Consider the following 21,737-nt stretch of genomic DNA (forward strand, 5'->3'; position numbering starts at 1 on the left):
TATTTCTGGAAACGTTCGAGAAATTGTAAGGAAGATTCTTTTTATTCGACCGAGGCAGTGACGTCAATCAATGTCGAGATTGTGCAGCGCGAAGTCATTAGAAATGATACGATCTATGGATCTCCATTAGCGTTGCAAATTGCTTGAGTTATCATCACTTTTTTATGCATTATCTGGATTCGTAGGAACTGTGCTAGGAAGATCATTTAGCTATGAAATTAGTGTGTTCGATGTGAACGCTTCTGCGAACGGTCGACGTCTCTCATGTGGAGAGTTTCTTGAGTACATAGTATGAAATTTGTGCGTTGCTTCGTTATCGAGTTTATGGTCGTTGGTTACGCGAATTTCATTTTATACTGTGCTTCAGGGAATTTTAACAATAATGTAATAGTAGATCGACTCACTGCTGAAGTACTATGATGTAAATTCCAGATCTATTTATTGCAGTAAAAGCAGAATTTTTACAAAAATAAAACCTTAAAGGTACCTGTAAAATTATTTTACGACTTCCAGTCGACGTATGCAATGTTTGTAACGAGATAATCTTTTCGATGATTGATACATTTTCATACAAACGCGTTCATTGAAATGCCTTACGCATCGAATTAAATCTGTCCATTCAAATAATTCGAAACTATTAATACCATCACAATTACAAAACATCAAATCAGGCTTTCCAAACTGATATTATAATTCACAGCTGGTGCAATGAAAAGACAATGGCGGCGTGACCATTAACGCCCGATACAAGCACATAAACTCTACAATCCAGTTATAAAATGTTTTCCCCGCTAGTTTCGAATTATCGCTCGAGCACGTGCGCAGAATCTCTCGTTTTCTTTGTGCAGCAGAACACAGCAGGTCTTCACAAAATGTTGCTTGTAATTGTAACATATTTTAAAGTGACGGAGTACTTCGAGATGAGAAACAATGATTTACGTCTTGAAAAGTAATCTGTGCGCGCGCAAATGTTAAAAGAACAAGTGAAATAAATTATACGGTTACTATAAATTAACTGGACTCTGCATTATCTTAACAATAAATTTGGTCACATGTTATTAAACAATGACACTCCTTGCTTCGCGCAATAAGGACAATGTGACTTACGCCGCCTCTGTGGATCTTCTTTCATAGCAGAAAATCGTGTCTCCGATTTCTCAGGATAACAGAGAACAATTACGTCGCACCGAAGAAGGTTGTCTTTCATGAGCGTTTAGGGTCTTATCCAAAATTTTCCGTGTTGTTTGAACAGCTTTTGAGACAACGAAGCATATACGAATACAGCAGACACCGCGAGTACGTGCTGTACGGTGAAGATCCGTTCGTGGCCGATGTGGCCGCGCACACGGCCAGATAACGAGCGAGAGAAACACATAAACATTCTAATAAATTAGCGCTCCGCTGACCCGGGACTGTCGCCTTGGGCGTTTTTATTCTCGCGTTTAGCGTCGGAATCGGTCAACGCGTGTCACGATGCGACCGGTGAAAGGTCTCGCCGGTCTCGATAAATCGACGCGACGGGGCCGCATATGAAACTATACATATCGGCTGAGATTAGGAATTCGGCCGCACGGATCGAAGGTGGCAAGAGCGTCTCGCCTCTCGATAATCAGCTCTAATCTGCGTTTCCGGCCTGCTTTTCAATTTTACCATAAGCTCACTCCCCTTTTTCTCACCATTTTTCGTCTGTTATCGGTGTCGCTTCTATTCGCGTCGGCCCGGCAACCGATATTTCTTCGTTCACGATTTCGTTCACAACTTGTTATACACGTTCGATACAACAGGAAAAAACTCCGCAATACGTCATTTAATGACGATAAAAATAAAACAAATATTTAAGATTTATGGTAGTGGAACCGCGCAACTGTATAATAAGATGTGTAGCAGGATTTAGTAGTTAATGTCAACGAGATTGCATTAGCAATAGAAAAATGATTTAAATTGTTTAAAAATTGTCCCGGACTAATTAATTCGTATCTCGTAGATTGCAGTAAAATATAGCCGTAGTCATTGCATCTGTGCAAAAATGAATTTTCAAGTGCGATAAACGTGTTATCTACGAAGTCGAAAATAAAATTGTCTCCGTTTTCATATCGTTGCGTTTCGTGTCAACGAATGTCCAACCGATGTACAAAATCCGCGATCTATTAATAAATTTGTACTTCATTATGCAAGAGGCTCGAGTGTCGTTTACAACCGTAGCACAAACTTGTTGCTTATTCGTTCCATAGTTTCGTAATCGCTTCTAATTTATCCGATTATATTGTACTAGTTCGTATTACCGTCTTTATTTCACGTATCACGGATTGTTCTTTTCTTGATAAACTATTTTGTTCTTGACGAGGTATTCTCTTTTTGACAAGTTACTCTCTTCTTGACTAACTATACTATTTCTATGAAAGCATAAAAGTCTGTAAACTACAAAATATTCGATAGTCTGAATTTATTAAAAGAAAAAATGGTTTGGTTCATTCACCTCACGTATCTTCCAACACGGAGATTTTCAGACTCGCAGACAGATCCGTAGCCTAATTCGGGCAATCGTAACGACAGCGTGCTCGTCTCGAGAAAATCGCGTGTCCCGTTTCCCTGTGGCACGATAAGACGCGGTAGTGGAGACGATAGCGTTATCCGTAGGGGACGCGCTACATCGGTATCAGCGGTTTCGATCAATTTTTCCAATGTTCATTATCTGGTCTGGGGAAAACCGGTCACGTACTCGTCGACCCGGTGGTCGTCGTCGTCGTCGTCGTCGTCTTTCGTTGACGTTGTCCTCGGTCACCGACGTGGAAATCTGTACAGGGGCCGAGCACTCGTGACGCACTTCCGCTGGATGCCGATTCGTATGCAAGGAAGCGATCGGGTACTACAGCTTGCTTAGCAGCCATTCGGTCTAGTCGGCTCGAGCACCGGGTCTTCCTTTACGGAGACCTACCGCCGGTCCAAACCGGAACCGCGGCCACCTCCAAGCGCTAACAATTACCGGAAGATCGGGGATTTGCACCTGTTGCGAGCGCGGGCTTCGATACACGCGATATCGATGGCTCTGTGTTTCTTTTATCTCGACGTATTCGATTTTTAATTGCTGTTTACACGGTTTCGGTACGTGATAATTCAGGGAAATTCAGTTTTAATTGTAGAGGTACATAGAGTGTTGTACGCAATCGTTGTTTATGTATTGTAGTAATAATTTATTTATTACAAGCGACATCAAAGCATATTATACGAGTATGATTATAAAGAATGTAGATAAATGTAGGAGGAACGAGAATAAATGAGAAAGAGAGACAGATATAAATACAATAAAATCTAATACAAGAAAAGTATAATAATAAGAAACGAATGATTTTTCTGTTAGAGAAAGGTTTCTGTCGTAGGTGTTTGTCCATTTACTTGAACATGCTGTTAATGGTACTTTGCTGATATGCGTTGATATTTTTTTTGTAACATTATGTTGAGGATCTTCAATTCTAATTTCACGTCAATGCTTGAAAGAATTAAAGGGTTGATTAAATTTAGTTAGAATTTGTGAACAATCATCTTGATACATTATAACCGAGTTAATTCCTACTAGAACGATCTGAATTAAATTGCGCTAGTCTGCTTGAATAAAACTAATTGTACGATACATTAATGTTCGAGCTGAAACCCTATTTACTTTTCTAGCGAATTGTACGAGCAAGAAGCAATTAACAGCAATTTGCAAACATCGTGTACCTCAAACAAAGAATCGTCAATGAACGATAGCCGTTCGCAACTCGCGCGAACTACGGCAATTACCTATTTCCAAACGAAACAAGTACTGCACTCAAGCAAGTCCCCAGGCTTGCGGATAATTTCGAGCAAGTCAACTACTACTAGCCGTTATCGTCTCAGCAAACGAGTCAATTATTGAAATTTCTGACATTGATTATTCTTCACCTGTCTACACGAACGACAGTCTTCCATCAGCGCGTTCAACCGCCGGCAATTTAGCGTTTTCAATTTTCCGTATAAATAAAGCACGCTGCTTTTCAAACGACCGGGCCGGTCTAATGAACCGTGGGTCGCATTCGGGTTTGATATCGCGATGGCGACGGTGTCGGGCCACGAGAAACATCGGCCGCGATAAGGTCGAGGCGCGACGACGACTTTTTCCTCGTTTTCGCGAATCGCTCGCGTCTATTTGTCGCAGACGACCGATACGTTATCAGGAGCGTTTTTTTCCCCGCCTTTCTTTCGCCGGAATAATAAAAGCCGCGGCACGAGATTTATTCCCGCGTGTCGGCCGCGATATACAGCGATTTCGCTTGTCAACGGTGCTCGCCGCGAACTTTATAAATCGCTCAACGTTTCGAATTTTCGTTTTATGTCTGAACTTTGTCGGGCGCACGGAGCACCTCGAATTAAATGGATGAATGCTAGCAACATTTGTTGTATCGATAAGTCGCTTAACGAACAAACTATCGCTCGCGGGCGGTTACGTAACGCACACTTGGAAATAATCGCGCGAACAACGCGAACCTCTTATCGAATCGTGTACGGACAGAATTCGCGTTTGTAACGCGCACCGGCTAACCACTTAATAGGCCCGATTACCGTGTCCGTCGGACATGGCCGGGGTAACGGGCGATTAAGAAATAATTAAGAAGCAAGAAAGTCGTGTAAGCGAACGCGTGAATATAACGATTGGCGGTGCTAGACCGCGCGACACCCCGCTTTTCTGCACGAATTTAGTTCTGTAGCTGAAATCTGGGTCGACCATTTTTTTTTTTGCACGAGGTTTCGCTCGATGGAGAATTAATTTCGAAGTAGAGAGTTTTGTAAACTACTTTGTTTTGTAATTTGTATTGCATAATTTGTCGTTACAAATGTATCAAATGTATTTTAGATGGAGGAAAACGGTCTACAGGAATTGCAAATTGATAATATTGTAGCAGATGGTTATCGTACATCTTTTAGCACCACTTAGTTGCACAATTGAGAAAGCAATTCAGTTTTACAACTTTTCAGAGTTAGGTTTTGTAATTGCACTGTAAATTTTGTAATTGCTGCGAATTAATTTTTGAAAATTCGTCGTCTCACGAAATCTCGCAACGTTAGCAACGTTTGCACCATCCTCGTCTCAAACGATATTTTACGAATATTAGTTTTGACAATTGTGTTTACAAGAGAGAGGGAGTATTATTATTGTTATCGTTGTTATCGTGGAAGCATTTTGTTTTCAATGAGATCGTACAAAACGAAGAAAAAGCTTCATTGTCTGATATTTCCAAATTAATTTAGTATCGCGCGGAGACTTGATAACTTGTCGAGACATGCTAAACAAAAAACTTACAAATTAATTTAGTCAATGAAGTCAAGAGTATAATGTAGAGCCTATCGAGAAACAACAGATCTGTAGCCGTTTATGCGGATGATATATCAATGCAAAATTAGAGAAACTCGTTTTCTCAGCTCAATGTATCCTTGATGGAAAATCGATGCAACAATAGGTCGATAGATAAATTCCTGATGTATTTTGACTGTCATACCAAAATCGTACAAAATCAGAATTATCAATTAATTTACAATGTAACGATAGATCTGATAAGATTTGTGGAGGCAATTCCTGGCATATAAAACTCTTGCAACGAGTACAATTTGCTACAGTCTAGATAACTTCGGTCTACTTAGTCCTGTCACCAATGTGTGACTGACATGGCAATCAAAGTGACAACGATGGACGCCTAATTGAGAAAGACGGAACAAGTTTAACTTTTTCGCTATCCAGAACATTTCATAACATTAACATAGAAATTGTTTGAATTTACAATATGAAAAGTTTCATTGGTGTCTCTATTCGTTGGGGATGCAAAGAGTTGAAACAAGATGCAAAACATACTAGTACAATAAAAAATTCAAACGAAGAATGTATGAGGGGTTAATACACAAGTCTTTGCACAATCTAAAAATTTCCATATGCCACAGATGCATAAAATTCCACAGTTTAATTATCGCTGATGGGAGAGGTTGGAGCAGCATTATAAGAATAATCGCGAAGGTATTCCGAGGGCTTATATCGTGCAGAAACATTTCAATTACCTCCCTGAGATCACCGATAGCTCGCGAGTAGCGCCCGAGTTCTCTAAAGGAAGCGGCCTAACTCCTTCAGGATCAGATAGATCCAGAAAATAGATGCGCCACTGAAAATTGTTGTGAGGTGTAAGAAAAGGTGTGTGCTCGTGCTCGATGATGATCCGAGAGCATTATGCGCGAGTGTGAGCGCGCGCGCGCGCGTTGCGGCCACTTAACATACAAAAAGCCAATAATGCAGAGTTGGCATGCGCGGCCGCGAGGTCTCGGGATCGTGCGGGTTAACGGTCTCGTCTTTCCGGCGGATTGGCCCTGCTTCCGGGGACATATAGGGTAAACAATAAGAAACAACCTGGCTGGTCGTGTATCGGGCTCTCTCGCTCGTTGTACGAACACAGCCGGCTTACGTAGCTCTCGGCTCTATGTCCGGCTAACGCTTCCTCCGCGATCGTCGACACGTATTATTAAGTGTGTCCGTACAACGACCGATGTGTCGGCACGCGCTGCGATCTTCGGCCGCGTTTAAGGACCTGCCGACGCACCGCGAATTCTTAATTCACGCCCGCGCGCAGCTGCGACACTGATACATCGGTGGAATCGAGGCGGGACACCTGTGCGAGCCGCCTTGACATTTTTTCGGGCCCTTGAGCTCCTCCACCTTGTCCCCTTTACCTACGAAATTGGCTCAGTGTTCCGCAAAAGAATCGCGATTCAGTCGTGCAGACGCTTCTGAAGATTACTCTAACCTCGCCAGATTTGTTTTTTAATTGCTGATGATTAGAGCAGGAACTTTATATCGACACGATTTTAATATTGGTAGCAAAAATAGATGTTGAAATGTGCTTTGTGTTTCTCGTTAGTTTGTTTGGACTGTGTGATATCCTTTACTAAATAGATTAGGAGTAACTGTAGAGTCTTCCCTTCCGTCAAGTCATTTTACTTCGTCTCTTGCTTGTGTCTTGTTATTTTAGTGTTTTTTAAAACAAGCTTGTTGCGATCGCAGATGTTACTGTTAAAAGCTGCTTAGACCCTTGCCTGTAATATTTGCTTAGAAGGAAAAGGAAAAATATTTATTGCGAGAAGAATGGAATAACATTCAAAGAACGGAATAACATTTATACTTGACACGATATTAATAGAAACCTATATGGCGAGCCAGACTCGTCGAAATACGGCAAGGGGTTAAAGTCCCTCCTTTGCTTTCTTTGACCTTTGCGCTATTCAACGCCAATTGAAACGTTGTTTATTAAAGAATAGCGTCTTCTTCTTTATTTAATATTTTTGCTTTACCCCTAATATTCACTTTAACGCTATCTTATATATTTCTAAATTGACGTGCAGTGATTGCAAACATCGTGACTTTAACAAAGTTCTTATAATTCCATAAGAACGCCTCACGTCTCGTTCGAAATGGTCTTTTTATACCTTACATTCTCGAGTAAAATCGAAACTGTTGAGGAAATGAGTGGGCAAAGTTATTTCATTTTCTACGATTTTCTTCAATTTCGCCAACCTTTATCAAATCGTGATAATCGTAGGAAATTGTGTTTGAGCGATTATACCGCTGTCAGACTGCTCGGCAGATTATAGACGAATTTATTGACGCGATCGGAACATCGTATTATAGGACCGACGTATTGGCGATTCGATACGTCTATTTCGAGCATCGGAATGAATGCTACCATCTGAATTAATTGTGACCGGGAACAGGTACTATGCTGTATTCGATGGATAGAGCCTCCGGTGTATTAAGTGTTCATGCGTTACGACGTTCCATTAATATTTAATGTTGATTTTATGTAATAGGAAGCGGTAGCGATGATAAACGACCCACTTTCCGTGACTATGTATCTATTTGTGGTTATAGTGCGGGTCGGGTTAAATTATTAATGATTTCCTTGATGGGAACGGCTTCCAAATGGTCAGTAAAAATGACACGCTCACTGCGACAGGCCGGTTTACAGAAAAATTACAGGATAATTCGCTTGAAATCTGTTTCCTGTTTTCGCAGACGTAAACTTTGTCTCAAGCGAGCCCGAGCTCTGCCAACGGGCTCGTTGCAGCCGATATAGAGCAGACAAACCACACATCGGTTTCCATCATTAGACCAAAAGAGGGGGAGGGTCGTGGCTCTCGATGGCTGCGCTCGATACCAAATTAACGCGGGACGAGTTATTGCGAGGGGTCTGGTGTTTGCCCGCGACAGAAATTGCCTCTTACTCGAATTGATTTTCACCATTGGCTGTATCTGCTTCCCGTCGATCCGATAAGATTAAATCACATTTCTCTAGCGACCTTTCGCTACGTTCGAGGATCTACGAAAGACACTGACGCTGATCTGAAAATTTACAAATTCCTGACAACTTCTGTTACCTTCAATAAGGATTCAATAATTAGTAGTCACTTCAATTCAATATTTACAATAATGGTAATATACAGATCGGCTTCAGAAGAGCAAAATAAAGTTTGACAAAAGTTGACGAGTATACTCGTCATGCATACAAATTTGACGAAATAAAACGAGCAAATAAAAAATATATATAATTGTTACGAAGAAACTATATAGTATCTAAGTTAGGTTATGTTAGGTCGTTAAATAGTTCTCTGTTATTTAAACTTCTTCCAAAATTTTCTACATTTATATAGAATAAATGCAAACGGTGTAACTCGAAGTGAAGTTCAAATATATTTAGAACATGTACTACAAAAGCAGTCTCGTTAGCATAATGCAGTAACAGTTTAACATTTAGATCGTCACTGAGAGATGCTATCGTGAACCATTTAGCGTTGGCATCGGGTACCGTACGCTCCGACGATAAGATCGCTTATTTGATTTACGCTTCGAGTAAGCTGCCAACCCCTTCTGAACGACCCGCCAAATATTTGCTGTCTTCGCCTGGGATGGAATTATATTGAATCATGGGGCAACTGATCCATTTATCCGTCTGGATTGTCTGTCTGTCGACGTTGATGTTCGTTTATGGTTGCACTGGGAGGCTTAGGGGTTCGATCGTAAGATGCTCTTTTGGCTCCCATTGTGCAAACTGACTGTGATCAAAAGTATCCAAACTGCCCACCCACGTTCACGACCCTTCAAAATTACTCTAATTCATCGCCTGCCTCCCAGAGAATAAATAACTTTGTCAACATATCGAAATTATTCACATTACTAGTATAACACGACAATTAGATTGACGCGACACAATAGGCGTCGGAAGTGACTGATCAATTATATTTGTCTTTGCGATAATTAGAATTTCAGTTTTGAATTTTTATGCTTAAAGTTTAAGGTATCTTTTAATTATTTTCTCAATTAAATTCACTGATAGACTGTTTCAAAATGAAAATACGATTGGTTATTAACGCGCGCAATTCAATCTGCGATACCCTCGTTGCAAATAATTTTTACGTTGCTGTCGCATTTCCAAATTCACCGGTGAAAATGAAGTCCGCGGCAACCCAGCAAATTAATCATCGCTCCAAACAGAGTGCAGGAAAGGAAATCGAGTGCAATCTTCGCCGTGTTCTCGAGCATGCGAAGAGGAGAGCTCTCACCCCTTGCGAGACGCGCGCCTCCTCGCTCGGAAGTTTTGTGTCCGCGGTGACAGTCGGTTGTTCCACATCCAACTTTATTGCCAGTTGGTTGCAACGCGGCAGATCGATCGTAAACTTGCCAGCACCGTTGTGTTCGCGTATCCGTGCACAGTTGTTTGGCGGTGTCCGGACATCGCTGAAGGAGAAACACTCACGGGTGACGCGATCGCGTGTGCACCCATACAAAGAGCCGGTGTTCTCGTCTCTCCGGGAGATTATACAACCAGCTTCCATCCCTCTTTCTCCTCCTCAGCCTCCGTCTCCGCCACCTTCACCTCCTCCGTCGCAGTTCCCGCGGCAAACGTAACAGAGTTTATATAAAATGATACACGGCCCGCTACTTTGTCATACGATCGTTTAAATTCATCTCGAGGCAGCGCAGCCGGCCCAATGGGCCGCGATTAAAGTCAGCCACCGCTGAATTATCGTTAGCCGAGATTACTCTCGGCCCGCTGTTATGGCTAACTCGTTGAAAATTTACAAAACCCCGGTGATAGAGCGCGGTACGCGCGAGCTTGTACCGTTCCGGAGTTACACTTGTCCCTGTTCTACCGTTACAATGGGCAACCTTTATCGAGCGATAAAGAAACCGACGCCGGATCTATGGGCTGCCACCGAGATACCTCGGTATCCCTGGAAAAGCCGACATAGAACGCTCTCGACGTTATGGGGTTTGAGAGAACCTCCGAGAACACGACGAAAGATCGCGCGATTTCCCCGATGGATCGCCTCGGCGATTCCTTTACCAACATCTGAAACGATCAACAGCGTTATTTTTAGTGACATTAGTTGACTTGAAGATGGCGAGCACACTTTTGCAACGTTCTGAGAAAGACGCTTTTGATTATTTCACGGTAGCCAGAAAAAGATCCACTCAAACGATTTCAACGCCGTTTGTAAACTATATATTGCACTTTGTGAGCTGTGCATTTTGTATTTTATTGTACAACATATATCACCTCCTTCTACCTAGAGACTATTTCCTTGTGCAACATGAACGTTTCTTGTGTAAAACACTATTGCTCAATTTCTTTTTGAGATTTCGCTACAAGAAGAATTTCTACCAATCGTTCAATTGTGTACTTTTAAATAAAGTACTACTTCGTAAACGAAATCTGTCAATTTTCTCGAAAAAATTGCAGCAAATTACGACCACAGAAATGTGTCTGGCTAGAATATTAAATTTCCTAACAGAAATTTGTAATTAGATCGCAGACTTCACGCGCAACAAAAATAAGTGAGAGAACCCACATGATTTGATACACTTTGGACAGCAAAGATCGGAGGTTCAGAAGGATCGAAAGCCTGCGTCCCGCACCGAACCGGCCAGACTGCATAAGAAGGTGTCAGCGGCTCGGCACCTAAAGGTTCATTAAACGGTAGGCCGATAAATCACAATTCCCATGAGCGATTTTTCCAGGGTGGTATCTGTACGCGTGGCGTGACCTTTTCGGTCGCCACGCGTTATCCGTAAAAGCGTTCGCCTAGCAGTCCGTGGTACTGTGTCGAAAGAGGAAACGACAGTGAGAAAAAGAAAAGAGAGAGAGAGAGAGACGGGGACGGAGAGAAAGTGAGAGAGAGAGAGAGAGAGGCGCGGCCGAGTCATTAAATCTTTGCGCTCGCCCGACAGGACTAATCTGCCTCCATTAAGGCTAATGGGAAAATCGCGAGAGGAGGCTCGGCCGACGAGCCGCTGTCATCTGCATGTCGAACGGCATCGCCGTGTGTCCCCGTTAACGAAAAACGCGTGTCCCTGACTTTTCACTTGGCTGACGTCGCCGACGCAACCCTTGCCGCGCAACCCTGAACAAAAACCCACCCCGCGACTAAAACCAGGTCATTAAATGGCCGTACATCATCGCCGCGACGTGACACATCCTGAACGTTACGCGGCCCGACTCATTAGCCCTGGATATTCGTCCTGCCGGCGACGCGGGGATCGCTTCAAGTTTGACGGGCGAACGAGTCCTTCGGGAGCCCAAGCTGCTACCTATAGCACGCTTCGGGATCGATAGCATTGCGGGAAGATGCCGTTTCTTGCGATCTTTGAACTGTTTTTGGCATTCGTCCTAGCTAGATCGAGCAATCTGTTGTGTGGTTGAGTTTTGTACCTTCAACTTGAGAGGGTTGTTTCAACACGACCGCGCTATAAACCTATAGAATTTCATAAAATTGCAGAATTTTGTTCGATCAAATGAAAATTTCAAAGCAAACTTATATGGCATCAATTACTTCGTCAACATTCGTATACCGTGGGAATTATAAAGAAATTAAAAGATCATCGAACGACTTAGTTTGTGATGACTTAGTAATGTAGAGATTTCTCCATTCGGTTGGTTAAGTGATGGCTCTGAAAGTAGAAGCAGCTAACTGTAAACAGTTGGGTAAGAAATACTTTTTGGCGTTCTACATGTGTGGCAAGTTTGATTGGAATTGGTGATCTCTTGATAGTTATATTATATTTCAAAGTAGTTTAAAATAGTTGTCACTTTATTAAGTTTGTTGTGTTTATCGAAAAGTTATTGATAATTTAAGTACATTATGAATCAATGCACTGAATTTTATCGTGGATTGTTAACACAGTGGGGTATCTTACGATGAACGAATACTACAGCCAACAGACTTTTCTAACAAACAAATATGCTACAGTTGCGCGGAGATATATAATCGGCCTCTTCTTTAAAATACTCTTTAAAATTATATTACCAATATATAAAATTTAACTACAGTAATAAATTAAATTTGTAGCATATATTTCTTTACTTCGTCTCTAATTAATACTATTTCACGTGAAATCGTTGTTTCCAGTAACAACTGTGCCATATATTCAGCAATTATCTATCACTAACGAGTTGATGCTCTAACGAGCGAAGTTTTAGAACAAATTAGATGTGCAACAAATTCTGGATAACATATACATATCGATTATTTTTGGTTCGTACGAAGTATCCGACTTGCGAAGCCAAAATGGCCTCGTCTGCAGAGCTAACGTCTTCCGACAGCCTTAGCTCCCACCCTGGGACCTTGCGCACCCAAATGGGTCTCGCAGCCGAAGAAAAAGATGTCGGCCGTTCGGAGGGTAGCCTATCCGAGGCCCTGGAACCCGATGTAGCTCATTATCCAAACGAGCGAGCACAGGGCACGGCGTTCGGCTCGGTCGAGCCTGAAATGCGTTCGCTGCTAAAACAATCGGACGCCCAGGTTCGGGGGATCGAGGGTACCTGTGGATCGAATATACCTGAGACCGGGATGACTCCGGCGTTACTAGGACGAGCGGAGAAGGACGAACGGGCGGTCGGACAGAGATGAAAGGGACCGCGGCTCGGCTGGCGTGGCTTCGCGGTTGATTAAACCGAAACGCGACCACGAGGCAGCAACTTGAACGGCTCCCTCCGTGTGCCATGTGCGTGCACACACGTCGGGGGAAGATGGCGCCGTCACCGAAATGGCTGCACCTTCGCGTTGATAAAAGCGCGCGAACCCCTCCGCCAGTGGGGGCCGCCAACCTACCTGGGCGCAAAGGTGCGCGCCGGCTGAGCGAGCCCCGTGGAAAAGAGAACGACGGGTTCAGGAGGGACTGGGAACGTGACGGGGTGGGGGGAGAGGGAGAGGGACGAAAGGAGTCGGATATCACCCCTAGTTACGAGTGGTAACGAGGGGCGGAGTCGCGCGAGCCGCACACCTGCCTCGTTTCGAACTGGCCATGGTCACTCACCCTCCGGTTTTATCCCCCTTAAAGGCTACGCCTTGACAGACGCGTTTAACGTAAACGCGAGGGGGAGAGGGCGATGGAAATGGCCGATTCGGTGGACTTTGATGGTCGATCGACTAGGCCTGTTTTGCACCTCTGGTTCGGTCTTTCTGATTTCGTGTCTCGAGGGTGCGAATGCTACCTCTACAGCGTCACACGAGTAGAATGGAATCAAACACTTTACGACAGCGAAGCCGGTTACTGAGGGCAGACCATTTGCTCTGCCTTTGATTTGTTTTCAGACATTATTAATTTTAAGTTTATCGAATAAGACATATTACATTCTTTTTACTAGAAAAATAAAATAAATGACAAGTTGAACAAAATAAAACTCCGGTTACTTTCTATACATTTCATTATAAACATTGCTTAAAAGATCATTCGACAACGTCACATACGATGGATGCGAAAGAGCATCGGCGAGGTCGATGACCAATCACTATGCAAACAAGCTTTGATTGAATCAGCTTCTTGTGTGAAATCTGCTAGCTCTCTCGGCTCTTGTACATAAGTGTATAATGTGTATATAATAGGATACGCGCATACATGGATTGGTGACAGATCCATATTCCAGCGGCCTGACCGGCCATATTTAAAGCTGTCGAGGACGTCGGTAGCGTGGCGATATCGTCGAGGCTGGGCGAGCGATAGATTGGTTGGAGAAACGAAAAACTCTATCCCGGAAGAAGGGAGAAAGAGAGAGAAAGGCGGGGTGCTGGGGAGGAAAGGGTGAGGGAGGGTACAGGTGGACGCGGAAGAGGCGGAGAGATAGAGTCTCTCGACAGAGGAGGGCCGAGGGTCGGGGGATAGGAGAGACGGAATCGGTAGAAAGCAGCAGTTCCCGCTCTCGGGGGCGGCTGGCTGTTATCATGAGAAACAAGCTTCCACTCTGATTTTTTAATCCGATCCGCGCCCCCCTGCCACCGGCTGAATTTTAAAATAACTGCAGAACGCCATTTGCTCCTCGCAAACAGACCGGGGGTTAAGCCATCCTCTCTCCTCTCCCTTCGGCGCTCTCTCCTATATCGTCCTCTTCTACTTCCACACACTCGCTCTCTCCCTCTCTCTCTCTCTTTTTCTCTTTTTCTCCGTCTCTTTCGCTCTCTTTGCGAGCGTGCACAGGGGCTCAGGTTTCGACCCTCCGCGTGCCGGATGGGCGCCGTTTCAACGGGAAAGAGAGAAACACACACCTGGGGCCGGCGGGGGTGGTGCCGAAGAAGAGAACGCGCGTGTGAGCGTCTCCCTACATCCCCGGTGTGGAAGCGGCTGATGCCAAATTGAAATGTTTAGCGCCTCGTTTCAGCTGCTGCGAGTCCCGCGCATCCCGCGCGACCACCCCCGCCGAAACAAAGACAGATGGAGCGCCCGCAACCGAACAACCGGCTCCGAAAGATACGGGCTGGAAGGAGATAGAGAGTAAGCCGGCAGAGATACCGAGCAGCAAGCGAGAGCTAGCCGGGCTAGGCCTGCCCCCGGGAAGGGTAGATAAGTGACAGTTTTATTAATTTCCCATCTCCGCGGGCCACCCCCTCGATCCGCCGACAACAGGAACGTCAGTCCCGCGCGTCGACACACACGTACACACACCCACCTACCTACACGAGCTCGCGACCCGGAACGAAAGAGGGTGGAAATAAAGCTCAATAATGGCGGCTACCCGTCACGCAGCCTCGACAAAGGTGCGCTTCCGAGGCGGCTCCGAAGGGATTTCCAGCAACGATATCTCGTCGTTCAGGATGTTGCGACCTGGTCCTCGGCTGCTGGGATTTTTCTGGCGAGTGACCCTTTTAGCAGACGCTGCGACTTGGACAGTTTTCGTCTCGAGAATAATTATAGGTTGCTGTTAGTAGCTTGTTCTGGTAGACTAAGAATTTACGGAAAAGCGGTTCCTCGCTTCTGTTGGACACAACTGAATGACTGTTATTCTAACTATTGGACTGTTCTAGAAATTCAATAACTAACGAAAACACTGCGGAATACTTTACAATATAATTAAATTTTAAAGAACGATATAAGATACATTATTGTACGACAGGAAGATCCAGACTGACGAGTCAAAGCGAACCTCGTCGTGAATTCGCAGATTCTATTGGCTCTAACATAGACAGCTGAGATAGAGACACTATCGAGATCTATCAAGTAACATTGTCTTAAAAATACAAGGAAGATAATTTCTGTATATTTATCAGATAAATCCAGCAACCTTTGAATCATCGTACACGCATACAAAAAGCAGTTCTAAATTTGATTAAGAATAAGGCTTTTCCTAAAAAGATGAAGTAAACGACGAATTTGAATTACCAGAAAATGAGGCCAATAGCAATTAGAATAAATATCCCCGGATCAGCGACACCAAACACCGGGTCCAGATTGTCCACGGTAACCGGAAGGTCTGCGAGTTCGAAGGGTCGAGGGCAGAAGGTTTCCAGCGGACCGGGCAGAAATGTGAAAAGGGGACCGCAACGAAGAGAACGAAGTCGAGTGGAGGTGGGACAAGGGAAAAAAACGAGTAGCAGGGGGGAGTAAGCATCTCCGCAGTCCTCGGGAGTCGGCCGCCGGTGGAAAATTTAATTTCGATCCCGTCGATTCAGCAGTTATACCGAAGTTTAATCTTTGATAAGGGTTAGTCTTTTAGTAATGGGATCCCCGGGGTCGGTCGCTCTGGTCCGACTTCGTGAGCTTGGTAGGGGGCCTTCGGAGGAGAGGTCGGCGTAGAGGGGATGAGGGGGTACTCGTTTCCACTCCACTCCTCCCGGCCAGGATGGAAGGAAGGAGCTTAAACCGTTAGATAGAGATCTGCTCTCGGGACGAAAGTAGTAGCTACCCGCTTATATCGTTCCTCTAACCGAGCAGGACTCGGACTTTTATACCGGACCCGGGCGGGGGAAGGCGTAACGAGCCTCACGATTGGATAAGTTTCTCGACACGAGCTTCCACCGGAGACTTTGCCATCTTCCTCGTTTTCTTCTTCCTATCCCCTCTGACTCCTCTGCTCCGCCGTTCCCCCCCTGTTCCCGCTTAGATCGCGGTGTGTCTCTCTCATCCAGTTTGCTCGTATAACGTATCGCGACTTGTGTACGGTCCTCGACCGCCTTATATCCGGGTCACGTGCATCCTACGACGACGAGAACGGCCAACGTCGGAAGGACTTAATAAAAGGATGGACTCTAACTCCTCCGCCTCTCTTCTTCCTTTTCTATATCTCCTTCCCGCTATCTCTTTCTGCCCGGCCTCCCCTTTTCCTCTCCCACCGAAGCGTTTCCATTAAAGACTTTGTTCAGTTCGCCGCTTCGATTCGCTTCGCGATATTGGGGACGTCTATTCGTACCACCGCGGAGGTTAATGCTTTCAATTTGGTGCTGGACTGGTCTCCCGACCAATGCTCGGTTCCTTTATTTATACCACGACGGGGATGGGATCGAATGCTTGGCCATGCGACTTTGGAAATTTAACGGTCCGTTAACTGTCTTGATCGACGACACATCTTCTCATTACCGATGTAAAGTTAGGTGTACAAGTTTCTGAAACAATCTATCACAGTTGTCTTGCACTATTTTAATACAGCGTTGCAGGATGTTTAGGATAGTTCTAGAGAAAGATTTTGTGACTTAACCAACGTATTCGTTTGCCTGTTGCAGTTATGGGATGGACCTCAATGGCGCGAGACGGAAAAACGCGACACGGGAGACCACGAGTACACTGAAGGCTTGGTTGAACGAGCATAAGAAGAACCCGTACCCGACGAAGGGCGAGAAGATCATGCTGGCCATTATCACAAAAATGACTCTGACACAGGTATCGACGTGGTTCGCGAACGCCAGGAGGCGTCTTAAGAAGGAGAATAAAATGACGTGGGAGCCCAGAAACAGGGTGGAGGACGAGGACAACAACAACGAAGATGACGATAGTGGAAGGAAGAGCGTGGACGAGAAAGATCGACTAGGTGAGTCTCTAAAAGATGCGTCGCCGAAACAATACATCCTGCATTCTGCTCACCTAGAATCTCGAGCCCCTCATACCCCTTGCCCCCTAAAAGCAAGCTCCCCTCGTGTTCCAGACTCCAAAGACTCAGGCACCGGTTCGAGCGAAGATGGCGAGCGACCGGCGCACCGAATGGAACTGTTGGGTACGAGTGGCGGTTCCGGCGGTGTCCAAGGTAGAACCGAGAGTGAATGGAGCGAGTCTAGGGCCGACAGTGGTCCCGACAGTCCAGAGTGTCTGTATGACCAGAGAGAGCCAAGGCACCCTCTCCAACTGCAGCACCCCGCGTACTTGTCCTCCCCGCATGGCAGGCTGCTCCGTCACCCGTCCCCGGAGAGCACGTCACCGAGTAGTCATCATCTTCCTCCTAGCACGAGCGCGCCGTCGACCGTAAGCGGTGTCACCACGAAGCCCCGGATCTGGTCCCTGGCCGACATGGCGAGCAAAGACGGAGAGCAGCAGAGTCCAACGCCGACGACGATGACGGGTCTGTCGTCGCCATACAGCGGCAGCAGCGGGGGCGGCGGCGGAGGTGGCGTGACCAGCGGCGGAGGTGGCGGAGGAGGCGCAGGGAAACTGGTGAGTCCCCTGGCGAGTCGATTGCCACCCCACCACCCTCTGCACCCCGCGATGCACACGGGAACGCAGTTCGTCCGGCCGCATCCGGACTTCTACCGCAACCTGTACGGCGCCTCGCATCTCGGTTCCGGCGACATGTCCTTGCTGGAGACCTACTCGAGAACTCTGGGCGGTCTGAGCGGCGTGATGCCGCCCTCGACTGCCCCCAGCATACTAACCTCCTCCGCGTCGGCGGTCTCCGCCAGCGGCAACGTGAAACCTTTCTCGATCAACGGTGGCGGCGGACTCGGCGGGCCTGCGGTCCTCCTGACAACCGCGTCCTCGGGTCTCTCGCCATCCTCCTCGTCGACGGCCTCCTCCGGCGGGTCCGACCAGTCGCCCCATCCGAGCGGAAACCTGCCGCCAACGCAGGAGCTCAAGTCCCCCGGCCGAGTGTGATTCGGCTCGACTTAAAGCCGTCGAATCTCGCGAACACAACTCGAACGACCCGACGCGCCGCGCCGATGGACGATCGTACGCGCGAGCGCGAGCGCGAAAGCGTGGCGCTGTGTGGTGTGGATGACAATAATAAGAGACTACGATCTTGTAATTAGTGTACAGTAACCGACCGAAGAACAACAGAACAAGATGTACTGCCCCGCTCCCCCTCCTCCCTCTCCCGATCCTCCTCCCCCGCGAATCCCACGTTCCTAGTCTCTTCGGGTGAGAACCTTGTTTGCCCCTTCCCACCTTCCCCTTCCTCTATTCTTGCGCGTCCTCGAAAGAATTAAAATTTGTAGCACCCACTTCTCTATCCTCTGCCCCTCTCCCGTTTATCTCCGTAGCAGCAGCAGCTATCGCGGTTTAAAAGGAAAAAAAAAATGGAAAACCTATCCTAGTAATACTATACATAAAGTACTATATATATAAATACACACACACGATAATAATAATAATTATTATTTATGCGTTTGTAAATAGTAGAGAGGGCCCAGTAGAGAGCGTCCGGCCAGTGTATGTATTGTATGTAGAGTAGGTACGATATTATTATTATAATATTTGAGATCATAATTCATACTAACGACGACGATGATTATTATTATTATTATTATTATTATTATATGATTATGATTATTATTATTATTATTATTAATATTATTATTGTTATTGCAATGTTTATATAATATTATCGATTCACGTCGACTCAGTCGATCATGACGAGGTATGGATCGTTGATCGAGACGGGTTACGGGCGGGACGGTTCGATCACCGAAGGTGACCGGGCCCCCTTCGTTCGCAAGTATTATTTATTTATTAGCTCGGCTGTTCTTCGCGATCATGCTCGCGAATCGGTTGACGGTCAAAGGTATCTTTCCTTTCGATTTTCTGCCCCCCCCACCCCCTTTTCATGTTTCCCGCCGGGCCCCGTCGCAGACGCGTTCGACTCCGCCCGTAACCCGCCAGAACCCGGAATTCCCGTTGCGCCCTGCTGTTGCGGGCCCCCGGGGCCCCCCAAGGGACACAAGACACAAGGCTCACGGAGACGCAACACTTCTACAGACGTACTATGTAATAAAGGAAAGCGGGGCCGGGGGCGACGGCGACGCTCGCTGGGGGCGCAACGACCGTCAACATATCATGTCATGTCGAGAGTGAACGATCGCCATCACCTTTTAGTCATTCGTGTCCAAATTTCACGCGAGCTCGCCGATATGCCACATTGGCAGATGGCTTGCAGACTGTGTCCTTTCGCAATAAACGAATCATTATAAAAAAAAAGAAGAACGTTGGAGGTTTTGTTATTTCGCGGCGCGCCCCTTTGTCCTACTCTGTAGCGATCGGCGCTGATCAATCACCGTGAGATCAGTGGGAAAAGGAGATCGGAAAACTGGGAGCTGTCTTGAAGATAGCTCGTGGGGACTCTTTGTTCCATTGTTCGGCGCTGTTGAACAGGTAAGAGCACGGTGACAGCCGTTTGACGCGGCGCTTTATGTGTCTGGCGATTTTAATAAGTAGTTTTGGGGTAGGGACGCGAGGGGTTGAATTTGTGGGGAGAATTAGGATTCGAAATTTGCCGTTACAATTCAATTTTCTTCAGATTGTAGCTCCAGTGTTTCTGAGGCGAAATTATATATGCGATATTTAAACTAAAAATTGAAGAATAACTCACCCAAAGGTTAAGTTATGATAACTTTCATCTTTGAGTTTGTCATATTTTTACTTGCACTACCTAAGGATTTCCTATTTAAAATACAAAATACGATATATTGAAAAAGGATTTGGAAACTTCACTAAAGCAAATATTCTCCTTTCATCGAACATTTATTATGTGATTAAAATCGATGGAAATCTTCCAGTGAAAAATATTAGATGTTTCATTCTATACATAGTTCGTACACGTAAATTCAACAAGTTCAGGCTAATTAAAAGAAGTTCTTTATTGGTTAGTTCTTTATGGAATTTCGTCTAATTCGAAATTGATAGGAAAATGACGTTCGACGTGCTTATCCCGCGCAGCTCCAGCACGGCTCACACGATTCGGCGTCGATGAACTCGCAGGGAGCACATCGCAGCAGCGCATCGGCTTCCTCGAAGAAGCGCACGATCGAACAGATTCCCCGTTTGCTCGATTAACGAGCGGGATCATGCACAGCCGGCGGAGGGACGCGAGTCATTATGCCGTTGTCGGCCTAATCGTGGCGCATGCATCCCGATCGTAGCGGAGAGACAATACGGTCCTCCCGATGAGGATGCCGGGGGACAGTCCGGCGAGTCGAGCCGGCGTCGGCGGCGGTTGCGGATGAATATGAAACGTCCTCGTTCTCGGAACCGACCGCAAGATGTACTTATAAAAATGCAAAGCGACCGACTTCTGGGTGGTTGCGGGACAAGCTTGGTTATTAGTAAACATTTAAATCGACAATCGCTATAGGTATACGGACGGCGGGGGAATGCCGCGCAGAGGACAGCCTTCCCTTCTTTGCCTCGGTCCTGCAACGGTCTCCGGGACCTCTGTCACTGTCCCACGGCTTCGCGTGGTAGGGTCCGTCCCTCGCTGTCCCACTCGAGGGCCCCGAGGAGGAACCGAGGAGGAACGGAGGCGAAACGACACACAGGCCAGATCGGCCGTGGTGGAGGAAACAAGAAATCAAGCCGCGGGACCACCCGCCACGGCCTTGGGGGCACCGAGCCGCGGATCCCAAGGAGGTCCATCCCGTCTTCATGAATCAACTCGTTCCTGAATCGGCATAAACCTTCAAAGGGTTGTGGGGGTCCAGACCCCCCCCCCCTTCCTCCACCTCATCCTCCTCCTCCTCCTCCTCCTCGTTCTCCTCCTCGACCCCACTCGATAGATTCCGCAGAGTTATGCGGACACCGGTGCCCCGGTCCGGAGACCCCCTCGCCGCGTTCTTGCAACCGTGCCTTCCGTGCCTGCCATATCGCTGCTCCAAAAACGGGACTCCTCTGTCCACGGGAAGTCGGACCATGATATTTCAATTTTCTCTTTGGCCCTGGATGCTCCCCTGCCCTGTACTCCACGGTAATCCGGTTGGATCGTCTAGAACGAGAAATAGACATTATTCGAGCAACATTTCGAATACGTTTTTATTCGATTAGTATTTAAATAAAAGCTGTGAAGAAAAGAAGGTACTTGAAAATAGTGAATAAACTATTGCGGTCTCGCTCCTCAATACATTGTAATTACAGGGTCGTCTATGGGATTCGGCCTGACAATGTTGTTTGCTTTATCCCTTAAGCCCTTGCACTACGATTGCTTACACGTTGCATTGATTGGCAC

At 46.1% G+C, this 21,737-nt stretch overlaps 1 protein-coding gene across 1 annotated transcript in view; it reads left to right on the forward strand.

Annotated features, from left to right (window-relative positions):
• The window catches only part of Mirr (iroquois-class homeodomain protein mirror), a 58,017-nt gene extending 38,331 nt beyond the window's left edge, over positions 1–19,686 (forward strand). The window contains exons 4-5 of the mRNA XM_078185222.1: positions 17,038–17,342; positions 17,457–19,686. Coding sequence (XP_078041348.1) covers positions 17,038–17,342; positions 17,457–18,397 — 1,246 coding nt within the window. The 3' untranslated portion in view covers positions 18,398–19,686. The remainder of the gene's footprint in view (positions 1–17,037; positions 17,343–17,456) is intronic.
• The last annotated feature ends 2,051 nt before the right edge of the window (positions 19,687–21,737 follow it).

This window comes from Augochlora pura, chromosome 7, assembly GCF_028453695.1.
Source record: "Augochlora pura isolate Apur16 chromosome 7, APUR_v2.2.1, whole genome shotgun sequence".
Classification (NCBI taxonomy): Eukaryota; Metazoa; Arthropoda; class Insecta; order Hymenoptera; family Halictidae; genus Augochlora; species Augochlora pura.